Source organism: Ovis canadensis, chromosome 15 (genome assembly GCF_042477335.2).
Source record: "Ovis canadensis isolate MfBH-ARS-UI-01 breed Bighorn chromosome 15, ARS-UI_OviCan_v2, whole genome shotgun sequence".
Lineage (NCBI taxonomy): Eukaryota > Metazoa > Chordata > Mammalia > Artiodactyla > Bovidae > Ovis > Ovis canadensis.
The window spans coordinates 42,870,374-42,889,562 of record NC_091259.1 but is presented as its reverse complement, the minus strand read 5'-3'; the positions used below and the strand labels follow the sequence as shown (position 1 = coordinate 42,889,562).

The window sequence follows — 19,189 nt, the reverse complement described above, 5'->3', positions numbered from 1 at the left end:
TATAACGTTTATAACTGAGTCACTTTGCTGTACAGCAGGAATTAGTACAGCACTGTAAATCAACTAAACTTCAATAAAACATCCATTTAGAAAAAAATAATACATTCATATGATTCAAAAGCCAAACAATCTAAACGGCGTTGCCGTAAAAAACTCACTCTCACTATATTCCCTATCCACTTGTTCCTCCTCCAACAAGTAACGGCCTTTCACTGGTGTGTGTGTGAGTGTTCCTGCACACAAATACAAATAGAAGTCATGCTATTCTAGGAGCATAAAATACATGCACATAGCATTTATGTGCCAGGTACTGACACAAGTACTTTGTAATATGAATTCATTTATTCCGTCAGAACAACCTCATGAGGTAGGCTGTTTGTCATCCCATTTTACAGATGAGGAAACTGAGGCAGTAATTTCACCAAAGGCATCCAGCTAATGAATAGCAAAGCCAGGAGATTCTGGCTCCAGAGTCTATACTTGAAGCACTGCACTGTGCCAGGATTTCCTTCTCCCTTCCAGGGAGAAGGCTATGTATCCAGAACTTCAGGTGTCAGGGCATAACTATGCTTTTCCTTCAGACGTAAGGGAGGTGGGTGCAGAGCAGCAGAGGCAGCAGCAGCTGGAAGCCAGGTTCTCCACTCCCCTCAAGAAAACAGGCAACACACTATTAGATATAAAGTGGATAATAAGGACTTAGTGCATAGCACAGGGAATGCTACTCAATACTCTGTAATGGTCTATATGGGAAAGGAATCTAAAAAAGAGTGGATATATCTATATGTATAACCGATTCACTTGCTGTACACCTGACACTAACACAACGTTGTAAATCAACTATGCTCCAATAAGAATTAAAAATTGAAAACAGACAAGTGCCTGCAGCCAGATTTCTACGGGCCTGAGGACAATCTGTCAGGATACAGAGGCCTTTTCCTCTCCCAAAGGCTCAGAAGGGTGAGGTGACCATGTTACACCACACAGCCTAGTGTGGGGAGACAGGAAGCCTGAGGCCTGGTGCCACGACCCCTGGGCCCTGCTCACTCACCTGGAGCCCGACGCTGTCGGCCTGGCCACCTTTGATGAGGTGGGAGATGAAGAGTCCACAGCCAAACTCGAGGCCACCACGCACACTGAGGCCGAGGCCTTCGGGGTGCAGCCGGTCCAGACGTACCTCCTTCAGCTTCCTGCCATGGGAGGAGGGGCCGGTGACAGCCCAGCTCTGGTCCGATGGCCAGCACTGCCCCATTCACTTGTCAGCGACCCTGTCCATCCCAAGGTAACCTCTCCCACCCCTGCCTCCAGCCCGCAGCTCCCTCTGTTCCACACCTGGAGCGCCGGGGGGTCAGCTGGTCATACTCCACCTGGTGTTTCAGTGGGATCAGAGGTCTGATGGCATCAAACAGGGGCAGACGGCTGGGCTCGTTGATGACCAGCTTCAGGTCCCCCACAAGCACGGCCACGTCCATGGTCCTGCAGTGACACAGGGGCCCTGGAGCCTCATCCACAGCCATGGCCTCTGAGACCCAAGGATTCCCAGAGGAAGCAGTCCTGGGTTGGGTCTGCAGCCCTGGGCCCAGACCTTGGGTGGATAACAGCTTAGAGCCCCTAACCCTGGGCCAGGTGCCTCAGAAGAGTTTGTTCTCCCATCTAAGTATCCCAAGGAAACTGTCCAGGTAGGGGTTGCTAAGCCATCAGGCAGATGGTATCAAGCCAGGGTTCTCACTCATCTCTGCCTAGTTCCAAAGCCCAGGGTCCTTCCAGACAGGAAACGTCTGTGAGGTGGTGGCCAGCCCTCTCATACCCCTGCTTCTCACCTGCAAGCTGCAGCTGAGCTCTGTAAATCCTGAAATCACAGTATATCGCACGAGCCTCTACCTCATACCGTTCAGACCCTCAGCGTCTAGGGCCGACACTTTTCTGGCTACCAGCTTGCTTATTCTCAGTCCATCACCTACTTTTAAAAATGTAAGTTGCTCCCTTCTCAAAACCCTTTGACGGTTCCCCACTGCCCAAAGGGTGCAGTCCATCCTCTTTGGCAGGTTCAGGGTCTCCGTGACCTGTCACTGTGGACCTGCCTGGGCTGTGTAAATATTTGCTGACACAAGTGAATGGCATGTCTATCTGATTCCCAGGAACACTGAGATTGGCCTCCCTGAGCACCCCCAGGATTCAAGAGGGAAGTTGTCCTGTCTCAGAATGACCCATCGCAGGGCTTCTTGAAGATAGAGGTACCCGGGCTGGTCCATGGAACCTGGACCCCGCACACTTACTGGTGGTACATCCGCAGCACATCATAGAGATAGTCCTTTTCTGCATCATTTTCAATCAGAAAATCCACCTGGAAAACCCCAAGGCAGAGTTATGTCTCCAGGCCCAGCACCCCCATAGCAGACCCCAGGACAGGGAGGTCGCTGACGGCAGCGGCAGGGGGTGACCCTCCTCCGCATCTCTTTAGGGCTGTGAGAAGAGGAGGGAAGCCAGAGGCCAGGCTGGCACCTGACTGCAACACATCAGAAGTGCAGACCACCCTGACGTGGCCACAGGAGTCCCTCTGCCTCGCGTCTGTATGTGGTCGGGCTGAGCTTCGTCCCCAGGGTGGTGATGCACAGAGAGATGCATACGCGCATCATACTTGTGAACCCCTCGTGACGGTGATGCTCCCCCGCGGCAGCTATACTGCCGATCACCTCCACGGCTATGTCACCTGTGTCCAGGCTGGCAACTCAAGTGTCAGCTCCCTGGTCTGGAAGAAGCCCACTGTCTTACCTGATGGTGGCTGTAGTGCCGGATGACTGCTTTCAGAAAGGATTTGGGCCACGCACTCAGATAGCACATTCCCCGCCCCTCGCTGGAGCCCCCTAGCACTGAATTCTCCCTTGTCCAGTCCTGGCCTAAGCTAGGTCGGTCCTGACTTCTGGTCATGCTTTCCCCTTCCCACGTCCCTGTGTGCCTCCCCTGCCACAGGAAGGGGAGAATCAGGTTACGTTTTTTCAGCTTCCCTGACGTCAATGGCTGGGAGCCCAGGGTCAGGGTCAAGAGCAGGAGCCCCAGATTCCACTCCCTGGGACAGCTCATTGTGTATCTCTGCACTATGTCCTGAGCTCTCTCTTCAGCCCAGGACTGAGTGAGAGAACATGGTGGGGGCTTGAAGGGTGCTTGGATCCCTCCCTTCTCCAGGCCCAGCAGCATGGTCCAGGGCCTCAGCCCACATAAGGGAGAAGATGCTGCTGGAAGCTGCAAGCTCCCACCTGATTGGTCCTCAGAGGAAAATCGGAGCACCTTTGCCTTTTCTGTGGGTCTCTTAAGGATTCTGGGAAGTTGGGGGGAAATCCGTCTGTTCCAACCCAGAGAGGACATACGAGCCCCAGCCCTTGGGATTTCTGGCCTGAGTAGATGGGTACAGAATGCAGACTTCTGGTCTTCACCTAGCAGTACCTTCTTCCCTCTTAGAATTAAGCTGAACATTTGATTAGAGATGAGAATAAGCTAGGAGGCTTGCCCTGCACTGACTCACAGTTGGGCTTCAGAAATTTATCCTACCCGCTCCAAGGAGGGCATTCCTACTTCCTCCTGCTTCAGCGCCCCTTTCCTCCAGGCCAGTAGAAGACGGGGGACAGAAGCACGTGCTAGAGTGGGCAGCACTGAATCTCAGGTGGTAGCCTTGGCTTTTCCACACATCACAGAAGTGGGCACCTCGAAAAGCCCACATCTGTGAGGACCCAGTCTGGACTCTCTCCGCACTCTGGCTGGGCTTGCGTGAGAGGGGTGGGGAGCCACACCAAGACAGACCTGGACTGCCCACATGTGGCTGCCGTGCAGGAGTCTGAGCATAGAAAAATTCTGAATTTCTCTAGGATCAGGTTCAGAAATATTTAAATAAACTGGATCATATCACTTTCATGCTTAATAGCTTCTCATTATACTTAAAACAAAATTCAAGAACTTCCCTGGTGGTCTGGTTATTAAGATTCCAGGTTCCCAGTGCAGGGGCCCTGGTTCAATCCCTGATCCGGGAACTAGATCCTGCATGTGGCAACTAAGACCCGGCACAGCCAAATTCCTTACCTTATCGAGGCCCAGCTTTAGCTCCTGCCACTCTTCCTAGCTACACGAGCCTCTTTTCAGTGTTTCTCACAGGCTACACTAGCCTCAGGGCCATCACATACTCTGTTCCCTCTGCCTGGATGGTTTCCCTCCTTCCCTGCATGGCTGGCCTCTGCCCCAGGGAGGCCTTCCTGCTCACCAACCTAAACAGAACCTACTCCATCACCCCAAATATGCTTCAATTCCTTCATTACAACAGTCACAATTTGCAATTATTTAAAGGCTTGCTTTTTTGTGAACTGGTTTGTTTCCTTCATCAGACAGAAAAACCCCACAAAGGAAAGATGAAGTCTGTTTTTTCTAAGTCTCTCGAGCCTAATGCATAAAATGTGGTCAGTAAAGAAGTATCAGAGGGGTTTCTCCATCCCCCTGGCTCCTGGTCAGATGGGAGGAAGGGAATCATGGGAACAGAAGGGGAAGGGAAATAACATTTGCATCATGGGATGGCATCAGGAGCTTCTCTGGGCTTTACTCCACTTGTTTATCTCACCCGCCCTACAAGGCCAATTTTGCAGATGAGGAAACTGAAGACCAGAGAGGTTACAACATGTCACACAAGGTCCCACAGCTAATCAGAGACAGAGCTAACATTTGATTCTGGGGCTTCTCCAGTGGCTCAGTGGTCAAGAATCTGTCTGCAAGGAAGGAGACACAGGAGACATGGGTTCGATCCCTGAGTCAGAAAGATCCCCTGGAGTAGGAAATGGCAACCCACTTCAGTATTCTTGCCTGGAGAATCCCATGGACAGAGAAACCTGGCGGGCTTCAGTCCATGGGGTCACAAAGAGTCGGAGTCACTGAAGTGACTGAGCATGCACACATGCTCTCTGATTCCAGAGCCTGTGCTCTCCCTGCTACACCACTGCCTGTGTGAGTCAGGACTTCCAGGGAAAAAACTACAGGGACTCTTCCGGCCAAAATTTCAAAACTTTTGCTCTCAAGCAGGTTCCCCTTATCTCGAATCCCCATCTCTCTCCTTTACACTCTTAAGAAATCCCTTTGGGTTTGGTCTATAACAAGCAAGAAAATACCTCTTGTGGATGACTCCTGGAACTGCGGATGTTCTGCTTTCTATGAAAGCACAAAAAGCCTATCTCCTCTGATTGCAGTGAGGAGAGCCCAACCAAAGGGCTTCTAGCTCAATTCCAGCCATGGGCGGTGACATAAGACAAAGTAGAGGAGAGGGAAATCTCTTCTTGACTGAGGCCTTATGACTGAAGCTCTCTGCAACCCCTCCTTGCAGAAACGCCTCCTGCTGCATCATTAATGTAAGAAATGAGGCACTGTCCTCGGCAGACAGCGTTTATGCACTGGGTGGAAAGTAAAATGGAAGACAAAGGCAATTCCCAGTATTAGAGTCTAAGGTTCTGCTTTTCTGCATCCCAAGCACAGATCACCTGGAGATGCTCTTCGAGGAAAGAGCCTATTTCTGGGGGTCCCAGGCTCCTGGTCCTTGCGGGCAGCCCTCCAATGCTGACCCCTGCATCCAGAGGTCCCCACCCAGAAACTATATCCTATCAGTCTCCTTCTGAGGCAGCCTGCAAAGTTCAGCTCTTTAGCTCCATTCATTCTCAGAGCCTAGGTCACTCCAACCCTGACTTTCAATTCTGCCCTTCCCTATCCCTCCAGGGTCATCTCTATCACCTCCCAAGTGTGACTCAGGCTGCAGCCAAACAGACCTTCCCCTAACACACTGGAACCGCCTCAACCTCATTCAGAATTGTCCCATCTATCCCCAGCAATTCAACTTGTCCATTAAAAAAGTTATCCATTTACCATAATATCTGGGAAATCATATCTGGCTTATGTAGAATATTTTTTAAACCCCAATGTAAGGGATAAATAAAAATGGTTGGAGTCTCGTGACCATTCCCCACCCAGGAATGCCTCCAAAAAGACTCAGAGATAACAGCATCACTTTGTCCTCTGACCACACCTGAGTGAAAACACACACGCCAAGAAAGACCGCTGAGAAGGATGGAACTTTCTCTGGAAATCTGAATGTGCAGAAACATCACCACTGTAGTTCAAATTTTGCTTGTATCTTAAAAACATATATGATGTCTCTTCCTCCTGGAATCTAGGTTCAAGCAAACTCCACAGGAGGGTCTCCCCCGTACCAGTCCAAGGGGCAGCTTCATGGATCCTGTCCCTGAATGGGATGTGTGTCAGAATGGCTGTGTGCCGTTCTCCCAAAAGCTTGTGCTCAGCTACCTGTAATATACCTAGTACACAGTAGGTCTTAAAGTGCCATGCCATGTAAACAGGCGCTCAGCGCTCAGTGGTATCTGCTGAATGATGAATGAACTCCAGCAGCCTTAGTCTAGAGCCTTCCTTCTATCCTCTCCGCCAGTCCGGAGTCACCTTCCCATCACTCCTCAGTACACAAACTCCTGGATCTGTCTCCTCTTAGCTCAGTTCCAGTCTCAGACCCACACAAGATGACTTGCCCTCCCTCTTCCCACTGACCTCTGTTTTCATTTAAGGGGAGTCCAAGCCCCCTCCTCTAGAGTCTTTCCTGACCATGCCCAGCCCAGAACCTCCTTACCAGCCTCCCAGCCTGAGGCCCTTGACTGGCTCCCTCATTTGGGCCAGACTCTGCTCACAGACAGGCCACCACGTCTGAAGTTCTTTACTTTTATTGTCTTTAACAACCCTCTGAGGTGGATGGAGATTACCCCCATTTGACAGATGAGGAAATCAAGGCTCAGAAGTAGTAGAGATGAGATGACTGCTGGCTCCAAAACCCTTGCTTTTTTCCAAACTACCACATGTATCCACTTACCAGGTAGAACCTCCTTATTTGCATTTGTCTAATACACATTAATTGAGCATCTACTGTGTGCAAGACACCACGTCTTCTTTCTCTAACTAGATATAAAAAGCCTTTCCCTTTCTTGGATCCCTCCTGATGATGGACACAGAAGCCCTAAGGAGACCACCATGTACAAGTAACTGTGTGGGGGTCTCTTTATCACATCAATACCCTATGGCCACTCATCTTGTGCCCACTCATCTTGTGTCCAGCATGGGCCTTCTCTGGCCCATGTTCAGCTGGCTCAGTGCTATCGGCCTGCGTGGTAAGGGATCTCTCCCTCCTCACAAGGTGCAAGCCCTTGTCTAGGGCACTGGAAGCTTGACTCTGGGTTTGGCCTTAGGTGTCTCCAGCTTCACCTCCCTGCCTTCCTCCATACGGACTGCCCTTTCATATTGGCCTCACAGAGGAAGCACACAACCTTCTGCTCATGAAAATTCATGTATGCACTCAGCCGAAGACGGAAAAAGAGAGCAAGAAGCAGATTAAATAATGCATGTTGTTCCACTGGGTGACATTTGCCCTCCTAGGGCTGTGTTGGGATTAAATGAGTGAATATCTGTAAAGTGCTTAAGACAGTGCCCAGGGCTCCGAAACTTCAAGGGCTCTAAAATGTGTGCTGTGTCACCTCCCTTTTGCCTCCAGACCCACAACCCAGCCTCCTCCATCTAGAGGAGTGTCCCAGGAATCTTTGCTGGGCTCGCTGCCCTCTACTTCCTTCTGGGTTCAGCCAAGAAGGGCGGTAAGACACCTGGGGAGAAAGGGAGTGGGGTTCTGATTCCCCGGCTCTCTCCGTGCCAGACCACCACGAGGCAGGTGCCCCCACCTGAGGCTGCAGCGTCTGACTGGGCGTCTCTCTGCAGCCACTCTCTCCTTTGTTCTGGAACACCCTTCCCTTGCCCCCACCTTGGCAGCTCAGCCATCCCCACCCTTTCTGTAAGCAGTCCCTACATAAAACTCTTCAGCCTCCCTGCTTCCTGCTGAAGCCCTGGCTGGTGTGAAATCTTAGCTATAAGCACTGGTGGTACCAGCAGTATTTCTTCCCTGTGAGCTCTTCCTCTACCTATAAAAGTCACTCAGTCGTGTCTGTTTGTGACCCCAAGGACTGTAGCCCACCAGGCTCCTCTGTCAGCAGAATTCTCCAGGCAAGAATACTGGACTGGGGAGCCATTTCCCTCCTCCAGGGGATCTTCCCGACCCAGGGATCAAACCCGGGTCTCCCGCGTGGCAGGCAGATTCTTTACCATCTGAACCACCAAGGAAGCCCAAGTCTCCTCAAATGCCAGCTCCCCTTGGGCAAGCCTTTCCTCAGGCTCCCCCACAAAGCCTGCCCGTCATTCTCTCTGCACAGGCTGACACTTTGTCCCCACCACTGCCGTGGGACTCACCAAGCTGTGTGAGTTTCTTCACCTGCCTGTCTCCTCACTAATCCGTACGTGGTCCCAACAAAGGCGGAGGAAGGAAGGCGGGCAGTGAGGCCACGCCCCCTTCCCCACGTGGGTCTGCACTTCTCCGCGCTTTCAGTTTCTTCCTTCGTAAATGGGAATAAAAGTACCTCATAGGATTCCACCCTTTTGTGAGACATTAAAAATGGCTTTTTAAAAAATTCTTCCTTGAGTGAATAGTTGTTACTTTGAACAGTGCCTGGAAAATAGCAGGTTCTAAGTGTTTGTTAGTTAAACTAGGAATAAATAAATATAAGATCCGTGTTCTCAGCAGCTGGCAGTGAGTGGACCTCCATAAGTGTTGTTGGGATGTTGGGATCTAGTTTCACTTCCACCCAGGCCTGCACAGTGTGTATCCCAGCCTTCAGCTCAGTCGCTCAGTTGTGTCAGACTCTGGACTGCAGCACGCCAGGACCCCATGGACTGCAGCACGCCAGGCTTCCCTGTCCATCACCAATTCCTGGAGCTCACTCAAACTCATGTCCATCAAGTCGGTGATGCCATCCAACCATCTTGTCCTCTGTCGTCCCCTTCTCCTCCCGCCTTCAGTCTTTCCCAGCATCAGGGCCTTTTCCAATGAGTCAGTTCTTTCTATCAAGTGGCCAAAGTATTGGAGTTTCAGCTTCAGCATCAGTCCTTCCAATGAATATTCAGGACTGACTTCCTTTAGGATTGACTGGTTGGATCTCCTTGCAGTCCAAGGGACTAAGAGTCTTCTCCAACACCACAGTTCAAAAGCATCAATTCTTTGGTTCCCAGCTTTCTTTACAGTCCAACTGTCACATCCAAACATAACCACTGTGGGCATCCCAGAGAGCACTGGGTTTATCTGACTCATGTTTTATTATCCTTTGTCTTTCCAAGAGACTTGTGTCATGCTTACTAGTTGGTAGCATTTGACCCAGTGCTGGGCTCAGCAGATCACACCCTCCTTCTGCTGGTTCTCTTGCCTTGCTTGAGATTCCTTCTCTTCCTCGTCTCCTCTACAGGTTGGGGTGCCCCTGGCTCTGTCCTGAGTCTTCTCTCCATCAGCACCGTCTCCCTAAGTGACTTCACCAGTCTCTGGGGTTTAAATACTATTTATACCAAAAGAATTCACTGAGGCTTATCCCCAGCAGAGAACTTTTCTGATTTTCACACTCCTACCTCTACTGATCTCAGTTGCTTTTGTACTTGGAGATCTAAAAGGTATTTCAAAGATGAAACATTCAAAAGGGAACTCTTGGTTTCCACCACCTCTGGCTCTGTCTCCACCAACCTACTCCTCCTCCTCCCAACACAGTCTCACCCTTGATACCTTTCTCTCCACACCTGCAACCATCCCATCAGCAAAGCCTGTCAGATCTACCTTGAACATGTATCCTGGGTCTGGTACTCCATCTAGTCCACTGCAGGAGCCTCCTAAGGGAGGTTCCTGCTTCTCCCCTTTGCCCTCTCAGTCTGTTCTCTACCAGCAGTCAGAGCAATCCTCTTAGAATGTAAGCCAATCATATCACTCCCCTGCTGGCTTCTTTCACTTAGAACAAAACCCCAAATCCTGAGTATGGCCCATTAGGACTCCACCGCCCGTCTGATCCATCTCCCACCACTCTTCATTCCATAAGTCTTCTCAGAAACACCATCCTGCTTGCTGTTCCTAAAGAAGGCAACCAGATGCTTGCCTCAGGGCCTTTGCCTTTGCTGTTCCCTCTTCCTGGAATGTTCTTCTTACCACCTGAGACACCAGGTGTTCTACCCAATGACGTAGAAATTGGCTCATGAGGTAGAAATGATTGCATGCTGATATATCTGCACGACTCCTTCCCTCATTTCTTTTATATCTTTATGTCTTTGCTGAAATATCACTTTTTTCAGAGAGGTTTTCCTGACTATCCTAGAAAAAGTACTATCTCGTCACTCTTTATCCCTTCACCTCACTCAGTTAATTTTTTTCATAGCGTTCATTACTACTTGGCATTTTATGGCACTTCTATTGGTTTGCTTGTTAACCGTCTATCTTCCCTACTAGAACGTACTCTCTAAGAGGGGAGAGACTTTGTTTTATTATTCAATGGTTAGAGTACTGCCGAGCATGTATCAGCAACTGAGTCAATATTTATTGTATGTGTGCAGGAATGAATGAAAGATTAGCAAATCCCTAGAAGGTAGAGGCTCTTCCTGACCTTATTTATCCCCCAAACCCCCAAGCCAGATGCCTAGCTTTGGGCAGGGTACACTACAGATGCCCATGAATATGTGATTGCTGAACAGTCAATAAATGCTTTTTGAGCAAATGAGTAACCAAGTTCCTGCAACCTGCGGGTGCAGTGTGCAAGAGCAGGTTTCTTTTGAAAAGCTGGTTCTCTTGGGGGGAAGCCTTAGTCTCTGATAACCTCCTCCCCTTGCCTTGGTGTCCTGGCTGAAGGCTGTGACCAGGAAGGGCATGCAAGTGCTGCTCATGGCCTTGGGGAAACTGTACAAGCCCAACAGTCCCCGCTCAGTGGTCTGGAGACTGTTTGGTCATCCATTAGGATGCTCTGTAGGCATCAGTGGGGAATAGTGAGGCCATTTACCAAATGGTTGCTGCACAAACAGAGCAGCCAGTATTTGAACACCTATTTCATCCTAACCATCCTGTGAGGTGAGCACAACGAATTCCATCTCACAGTGAAGGAAACTAAAGCTCAGTGAGGTTAAGCGGCTTGCCCAAGGTCTCACTGCAGTGAGGGACAGGACTGAGATTTGAGCTGATTTCTACCTCATTGTGTAGAACAGCTGGTGGCTCAGTTGGCGAAGAGTCTGCCTGCAGTGCAGGAGACCCAGGTTCCATCCCTGGGTGGGGAAGATCCCCTGGAGAAGGGAATGGCAAACCACTCCAGGATTCTTGACTGGAAAATCCCACAGACAGAGGAGCCTGGTGGGCTGCAGTCCACGGGGTTGCAAAGAGTCAGACACGACTGAGCAACTAACACACACACACACACTGACTGCCTCATTGGAAAAGACCCTGATGCTGGGAAAGACTGAAGGCTAAAGGAGAAGGGGACAGCCAAGGATGAGACGTTTAGTTAGATAGCATAACTGACTCAATGGACATGAACTTGAGCAAACTCCGGGAGATAGTGAAGGATAGAGGACCCTGCCGGGCTACATGGGGTCGAAAAGAGTCGGACACAACTTAGCGACCAAACAAGAACTACCTAACTCCAGACGACGGACAACAGTAGACGTTTACTGAGGCTTCACTAAGTAACAGGCTCTATTTAAACTCTCTACACATGTGTAGGTCTCATCTATCTCTCACAATAAACTTACTAGTTAAGTATTACTGTGATCCTCATTAACCAAATTGGAGAACGGAGGCACAGAGAAGTTAATAACTTTCTCCAGGTCACACAGCACTTTCCATGACAACACACTACCTTTAATGCTACCTCCAACGACTAAGGATTTATTTAGATTACAAATCATTCTCAAGGGGGTAAATTTGCTCTGAAACAATAAGGAAGGGGCATCTAGAAAGCAATCAACAGCAAGGTCTCTCCTCGGCTGCTTCATCCTCTCTCCCCAGTTCCCAGATGATCTCCAACCTGGGAGGGGAAGGCTGCTGTGGCTTCCGAAGCAACAGGGCACAAAGTCCAGCCCCCGCCTTGCCCAGCACGCCCCGCCTGCACGCTCAGGGCATTAATAGGTAATGACTCTTGTGATGAGGAAGAACAGGGCGGTGGAAACACAGAGGCCTGGGGCCCTTTGGGGCCCATGGGGCCTGGGGAAGAGAAACGGGCTAACCCAGGGGTTGAGTCAGACACCAGGGACCCCAGAAACAACTCTCTCAAAGAGGAAAAGAAAAGTACCTCATGAGAAGACAAAAGAGGACCCGACATTACTTTCAACCCCAGGGCAGGAAAGTGAAATTCAAGCATGAATCATCTTGGGGTAGGGGACGGGCAAGTGGGTTGCCTGAAATCTACACTCACCAAATGTCCCCGGCGGCTGAAATTTCTCCCCTCGGGTCCCTTTGCAACAGGATGCGCTGGTGAACACTGTCTCACACTCCCCTTGTTATCTCCCAGCCCCCATACTCCTGCGTGAACTTCCGGTTATCTCTCATCCCTGGGATCCCAAGGCCTCATTTTTAGAAGACTCCGGCCAGCAGGAGCTGTCCCCTTTGTGCCCCCACCAAACCTTGCTTCCAACACTCAGCACCCAGGTGTGGGTAGTTATTAGCGTAGGGTCTGTCTCCCACCCACATGACCAGCAACTTGAAGGCACAGACTGGGTGCTCAAAACATGTTTCTTAAATGAACAACTGACCTTTGGTCCTTAGTCCCAGGCCACAACCCTTAGTCCCTGTGGCCTCCATACTGGCTAGCCCCTTGAGCTCCCCTGGGCCTCTCTGTGGTGAGAGAGGGGCCAAGCCGGCGGACCTTGTCTACCTGAGCTCTGCCTGCTCAGGCTTGGGAAGTGGGTTGGCTGGGTCTAAAGACACTGCCTCTCTGGGTGAGTCTCAAGGCTCAGTCACCCTTCCCTCAGGCAGGGCCTGTGGGTAGCTCCAGACACCGCTGGCTGCACCCTTGGGCTCTGAGGCATCCTCAGGCCTAGTGGGGAGGTCCACTGGATCTCTTCAAAGGGTCCTCTCTGACCTCAGGGCCTCAGCAACTCCTGCACAGCTCTGGAAACAGTTCTGGGAAGCCTGGGTCAAACCCAGTGGTCTCCAGCAATGGTCTCTGACAGTCCTGGGCCACCAATGAGGCCCCTCACCGGTGGAGAGCCTGAAGGGTCTGGCTGACTCCCACGGCCCCCTGGGCAGTCCCTCCACTAATTCTCAGGTCCTGAGAAAAGCCCTTAGGCGGGGAGTGGGCTGCCTGACATGCCTCCAACTCGAATTTTCAGGTCAGAAGACAGATGGAGGCATCCGCTTGCCCTCCCTCCCAGTCCTCACTTCTCAGACACTATCCCAGAGCCTCTCCACACGCTCCAACACCCCAGAGCTGGGGGCGCTAGGAGGGAGCGGGCAGGGCGGGTGGGCGTTGCCCACTATGAGGCATCTCAGAGAAATATCCCATCTCAAGCCAAAAGATCGGAAGGAATTCTAACCCCCACCCCCACCCCCGCAGCGTATTAAGAAAAAGGACACTTTCAGGAAGGAAATCGGTTTAGTGGCTTCTACACCTAGAGTCCCAATGCTCCTCCCTCATTTTACTGGGGATTCCTGCTGGCAACCAAAGGACCCTCAGGGACCCACCCACCCAGAGCCCCAGAACCAGCTGGCAAAGGGAGGGGTGGGGCCGTGGGTATCCGCCGCCCACCCACTCCGCCCCCGGACTCCGCGGGGGCGCTGGAGGGGCCGCTAGTGACTCTGACCTTGTGCCGGAACTCTCGGGCCACCTTCCGATCCATGGCTGGGTGGGATCGAGCCGCTTGCTACACAGTTCCGCTCCTTGGGTGCCGGCTGCTGGGTGACGGGCTGCCCCAGCCTGCAGAGGCGGCGCCCGTGACAGACGGAGCCTGGGAAGGAGAGGGTGGGGCCTGGGCCGGACGGGGCGGGGCGGCGGGAGGCACCTGTCCTGAATCTCGCCGCCTCTCGCTGAAGCCTGAGAGCCTCTGGCCAGGAGGGCCGTGGTGGCGGCATGGTGTCTATGGTGGCGGCAGCGATGGTTGGACGTGTGACTGGCCCTGCCCTTGGAGTGGTTCCCAAACACACGCGGTTAACGGAAAGGATCTCAGGAAGCTGTCTGTCACTCCTTGCCAAGCATCTCACCTTCGGTATACATTCTATAGTAGTCGCTTCCCTGGACTTTTCCAACTTGGAAGAAACCTGTTTGTGAACTCCTTGGGGCTGGGTCTTACTGTAGCCCACAGGAACCCGAACAGTGGGTAGGAGGGCCCTTTCTCTACTGACTTCCTCTCCCACAGTTCCCTAGCTCCCCTCCACTCACACACACACACACACACACACACACACACACAAACGCACAAGCATGAAAGGGCCTGGAAATGACATCCTGATTTATAGCCGACCTTTACCCGGGGATGAGGCCACGTCTGGTTCATTAGATTCAATTCAACTAAGATCTGAGGTAGGAGATAGACGGGCTCCAGGTTGGACATTTACAATCAACCAGCCTGCCTCCTCTTTGCATTTCCTGAGGCAAGAGATAGGTGGGCTGCAGTTGAGGAACAGACCACCAGCCCCCTGTTTGCTCTCAAAAATGGAAGCAACATCAGAAACAGGTTAAATAGAAAGTCTTTGTCTCCTGTAAACATCTCAAGGGAATAAGGCAAAAGTCCAGTCTGAGTGGAGGATACAGGAGACACTGCACATGTGCAGAAAGGCTCCTTGGAGTTAAAAGTCAGGGGATAACTCCAGGCCACATGAGTCTTGCTCCTCCCAGAGGCCTTCACTTCGAGATCCATCTTGGCTGATGGGGTGTGTGCACACCCCAGGGGAGGGTCCCAGGGTAGGCCAGGTATGGGAAAAGAAATCAGGCAATTGGCCTGAAAGAAGACAAAGGCCCGGAAATACTGACCTATATAAATGATTTAACTGCCTCTGTACTGTACTCCTCCTCATTAGGGGGACACCCACACCCTTTCTCTCTGGGTGTGCATCTCAGCCTTGCTTCTATCTCAACTAAACAAACTGTTTCTCTATGCGCTCTCCCACTTGTTGTGCTATGTCTCTAAAACAAACTTTGTACCTGCATTGACAGTTTCTGCCTCTGTGATGAATGCACTTTTCACGGGGGCAAAGATCCAGGGAAAACTTCTAGCCTCTAGCCCTTGCTGGTCTGGTGGCTAGGATTCCTGGTTTTCACCCAGGCTACCCAGATTCAGTTCCTGGGCAGGGAATGAAGCTCTCGTTTCAGGCCACCAGTCTCTGCTGCCCCACCCAAATCAGGTCTAGTGCTGGGGTGCAAAGATAGTGATGTACTATGCCTGAGACAGACTGAGAGCACAGAGGGGGTGAGGGTGATAAAGACAGTTGTGAATGGAAAGAGTGGGCGCCTTTAATTACAAATTTGTTTACTTGTTTCTGCATTCCACCCAGGGCGAGGGCCTGCCCTGTTTGCACCATGTCAAAGGGGAGGGGACAGGAGATGGACTGCAGCCCAAATCAGCAAATTACTGTAATTTCAGAGGCACCTAGAGACCCCGTCCTTTGCAGCCCACCCACAATAGCTGAAGTTTTGCCAGCAGACTGTTTTTATTTGTCTAAATTATGACCTAATTTGAGATGTAAATCCTTTCTGGAAAAGAACCTTAAAATAGCATCCATATTCTCCCCTTAGTATTAATTAGTTATGTCAGAGATAAAAAGACTTCTGGGATTTTCAAAGGTCTAGGAAATGTGCACAAAATAAATTCCCCTCCAACTGACTCTTCTGACTTTCTGCATTTCATAACTATGTCATATGGCTATTTATTTCATGTATAGACTTCAGGCAGAGCAGCAAATGCCCTTATGACGGTGAATGACATCCGTTGACACCCCAATCCTTCTTTTACCTGAACACTGCCCACACAGTGCTCTTCTCTAAATGCTTCCCTCTTGGTTTTAGGGACAAAACTGAGTCCTGGTTCTCCTTTCCCATTGATACCGGGCCCAAGCTCATACTGCTTGCTGTACAACAGACCAATAAATTGAGAGATGACTTGTTGGGGACTTTATTTGTAAAGCCAGCAGACCAAGAAGATGGTGGACTAGAGTTCCAAAGAACCATCTTCCCTGAGTTAGAATTCAGGCTTCTTTTATACTGAAAGAAGAAGCAGGCATCTTTTATACTAAAGAGGGAGGGAGTGTGGTTGGATGTTGCAAATTTCTTAATGCTGGAATCCTTTGTTCTTATAGCTGTTCACATAGCTTGGGTCTCAACGTTCCTGTAAGCATCAAACAAGACAAATGTTATTCTCTGTTCTGAAACTTTTATCTCTATATAAGTGGGAAAGTATTAGACCTTTAATGGTCAGAGCCCTGAAAATGGGTTATCATGTATATTTCACGCTATTGGCTACATTTTTGACTTAGAGCAAAAGCAGAATCAGTTCAGTTCAGTTCAGTTCAGTCGCTCAGTCATGTCCGAATCTTTGCGACCCCATGAATCGCAGCACGCCAGGCCTCCCTGTCCATTACCATCTCCCGGAGTTCACTCAGACTCATGTCCATCAGGTCAGTGATGCCATCCAGCCATCTCATCCTCTGTCGTCCCGTTCTCCTCCTGCCCCCAATCTTTCCCAGCATCAGAGTCTTTTCCAATGAGTCAACTCTTTTCATGAGGTGGCCAAAGTACTGGAGCTTCAGCTTTAGCATCATTCCTTCCAAAGAAATCCCAGGGTTGATCTCCTTCAGAATGGACTGGTTGGATCTCCTTGCAGTCCAAGGGACCCTCAAGAGTCTTCTCCAACACCACAGTTCAAAAGCATCAATTCTTCAGCACTCAGCCTTCTTCACAGTCCAACTCTCACATTCATACATGACCACAGGAAAAACCATAGCCTTGACTAGACAGACCTTAGTTGGCAAAGTAATGTCTCTGCTTCTGAATATACTGTCTAGGTTGGTCATAACTTTTCTTCCAAGAAGTAAGCGTCTTTTAATTTCATGGCTGCAGTCACCATCTGCAGTGATTTTGGAGCCCCCCGAAAATAAAGTCTGACAGTGTTTCCACTGTTTCCCCATCTATTTCCCATGAAGTGATGGGACTAGATGCCATGATCTTCGTTTTCTGAATGTTGAGCTTTAAGCCAACTTTTTCACTCTCCTCTTTCACTTTCATCAAGAGGCTTTTTAGCCCCTCTTCACTTTCTGCCATAAGGGTGGTGTCATCTGCATATCTCAGGTTATTGATATTTCTCCCGGCAATCTTGATTCCAGCTTGTGTTTCTTCCAGCCCAGCGTTTCTCATGATGTACTCTGCATAGAAGTTAAATAAGCAGGGTGACACTACACAGCCTTGACGTACTCCTTTTCCTGTTTGGAACCAGTCTGTTGTTCCCTGTCCAGTTCTAACTGTTGTTTCCTGACCTGCATACAGATTTCTCAAGAGGCAGGTCAGGTGGTCTGGTATTCCCATCTCTTTCAGAATTTTCCACAGTTTATTGTGATCCACACAGTCAAAGGCTTTGGCATAGTCAACAAAGCAGAAATAGATGTTTTTCTGGAACTCTCTTGCTTTTTCCATGATCCAGCGGATGTTGGCAATTTGATTTCTTGTCCCTCTGCCTTTTCTAAAACCAGCTTGAACATCAGGGAGTTCACGGTTCACGTATTGCTGAAGTCTGGCTTGGAGAATTTTGAGCATTACTTTACTAGCATGTGAGATGAGTGAATACAAAGGTTAAAATAAAGGAAACAGATTCAATATGGAGTCAGATTTGTTCTTCCCTACTACACCATGAATGTTCCTTTTCAAGCTTTCTCTAAGACAATCTCGCTTTCACCCATTCCTTAACTGGTGTTCTTTAAGGTTCCGTCCTTGGCTTTTTCCTCTTCATAGGCTTTTTCCTATGCCCATGGCTTCAAATACGCTGTGTGGAGATAGCTATCCATGCTTTATTTACCACTGTATTTCCAGAACAGTGTGTGGCGAGGAGTAGATGCTCAATAGACTTGTTGACAGGATGAATGAATAAGGGCATCCCAGATATACACCTCTGCCCAGGGGCCTATGAAAGCTGACACTATCATCATCACCATCTACAAGGCCTGGCGTCTAGTTGGTGTTCTAACACTTAGTTGGCCAAGTGAAAGATGCAAAGTTTCCCAAGGCTCTCAGGCCCGCATTTCTGCCATTCCAAAATTTTTCCTGGGCAAAGTGTATCTTATTCACAAAACTAAAGTTGTTTTTGTCAAAGTCAGGCCTCAATGGGACCAATAATATCTCAGTGTAAGGCATTTCTGTTAGTCAACATATCCTGAACTGGGGCCTGAGCTAGTGCTGGACACACAGAGGACTAAGGCATGATTCAACTCCTAGAGGTTGCATCCCTAGCTCAAAACAAGGGGTAGAGTGTGGTCTTGGGGACCCAGGAGGCTGTAGTGGGAAATGGTGTAAGCACAGGCTAGGACTCTGCAGGCCTGAGCCATGGGTTGCACCTCCTGGGACCTGTGTAAAAGGAGTGCATAGGACCAGACTTATACCAGCATCTTAGGTCTCCAAGAACCCAGTAAGGGGCTTCCGGAACCCAGGTTCCTGAGCCAGGGATCTCTGAGGAGCAAGGGATGTTGGAAGCTGCACAGATGCCTGCCTCCTTGCTCCCCCAAGGGACTTAGCGCTAAGTGTGATCTGAACCCAACCTGCCTCGGGCAAGGGCAGCCATAGGCCAAGGAGAACAAAGGCGGCCACGCCCCACCCCCCCAACACCCGTCAGGCTCCTAAATTAGGGTAATAAGTTGGGCGGTCCTGTCTCTCTAGCTCTGGGCGGAGCCAAGTGCCTGGGAGGCGGAGCCAAGGGTATCTTGGGGCAAGAGAGCAAGAGGCCCGGCAGCTTCCAACCAGTGGAAGTGTGACTCTACCTTTGCCGGAGAGGGACTCGGACTCGGTCCTGCGCTCAGGCTTCCCAGTCCCCGCGCGCCCCTATGGGGGCCCCGGCGCCAGTGTTCTGCCTGCTCCTAGTTTGCGTCTGGCTGCCCCGGGGTGAGCCAGCGGGGGAGTTTCTGCCACTGCAGTCTCTCGGTGAGAAAGGTGTGGACTAGGGGAGGCCCGGAACCTGGGAGAACGTTTAGAGGGACAGACTTGGGCCAGCTGGAGAGAGGGGAAAGAAAGAAGGTTTGAGGGAAGGCAGGGGGACAGCCAGGGAGCGGGACCGCAGAAGGAAGGAAAGGCCAGCCGCAGTCAGGGGA

At 50.5% G+C, this 19,189-nt stretch overlaps 1 protein-coding gene across 3 annotated transcripts in view; it reads right to left on the bottom strand.

The window, feature by feature from the left end:
• USH1C (USH1 protein network component harmonin) overlaps positions 1 to 14,245 on the bottom strand; it is a 49,511-nt gene extending 35,266 nt beyond the window's left edge. For 2 of the 3 annotated variants that reach the window (XM_069554236.1, XM_070289326.1), the window contains exons 1-4: positions 13,711 to 13,863; positions 2,274 to 2,341; positions 1,330 to 1,473; positions 1,049 to 1,187 (exon numbers count right to left, since the gene is read on the bottom strand). In XM_069554236.1, coding sequence (XP_069410337.1) covers positions 1,049 to 1,187; positions 1,330 to 1,473; positions 2,274 to 2,341; positions 13,711 to 13,746 — 387 coding nt within the window. In that variant the 5' untranslated portion in view covers positions 13,747 to 13,863. Of the gene's footprint in view, positions 1 to 1,048; positions 1,188 to 1,329; positions 1,474 to 2,273; positions 2,342 to 13,710 lie in introns of all 3 variants that reach the window. The other variant, XM_069554237.1, reaches the window with a different exon arrangement.
• Between the last annotated feature and the right edge of the window lie 4,944 nt (positions 14,246 to 19,189).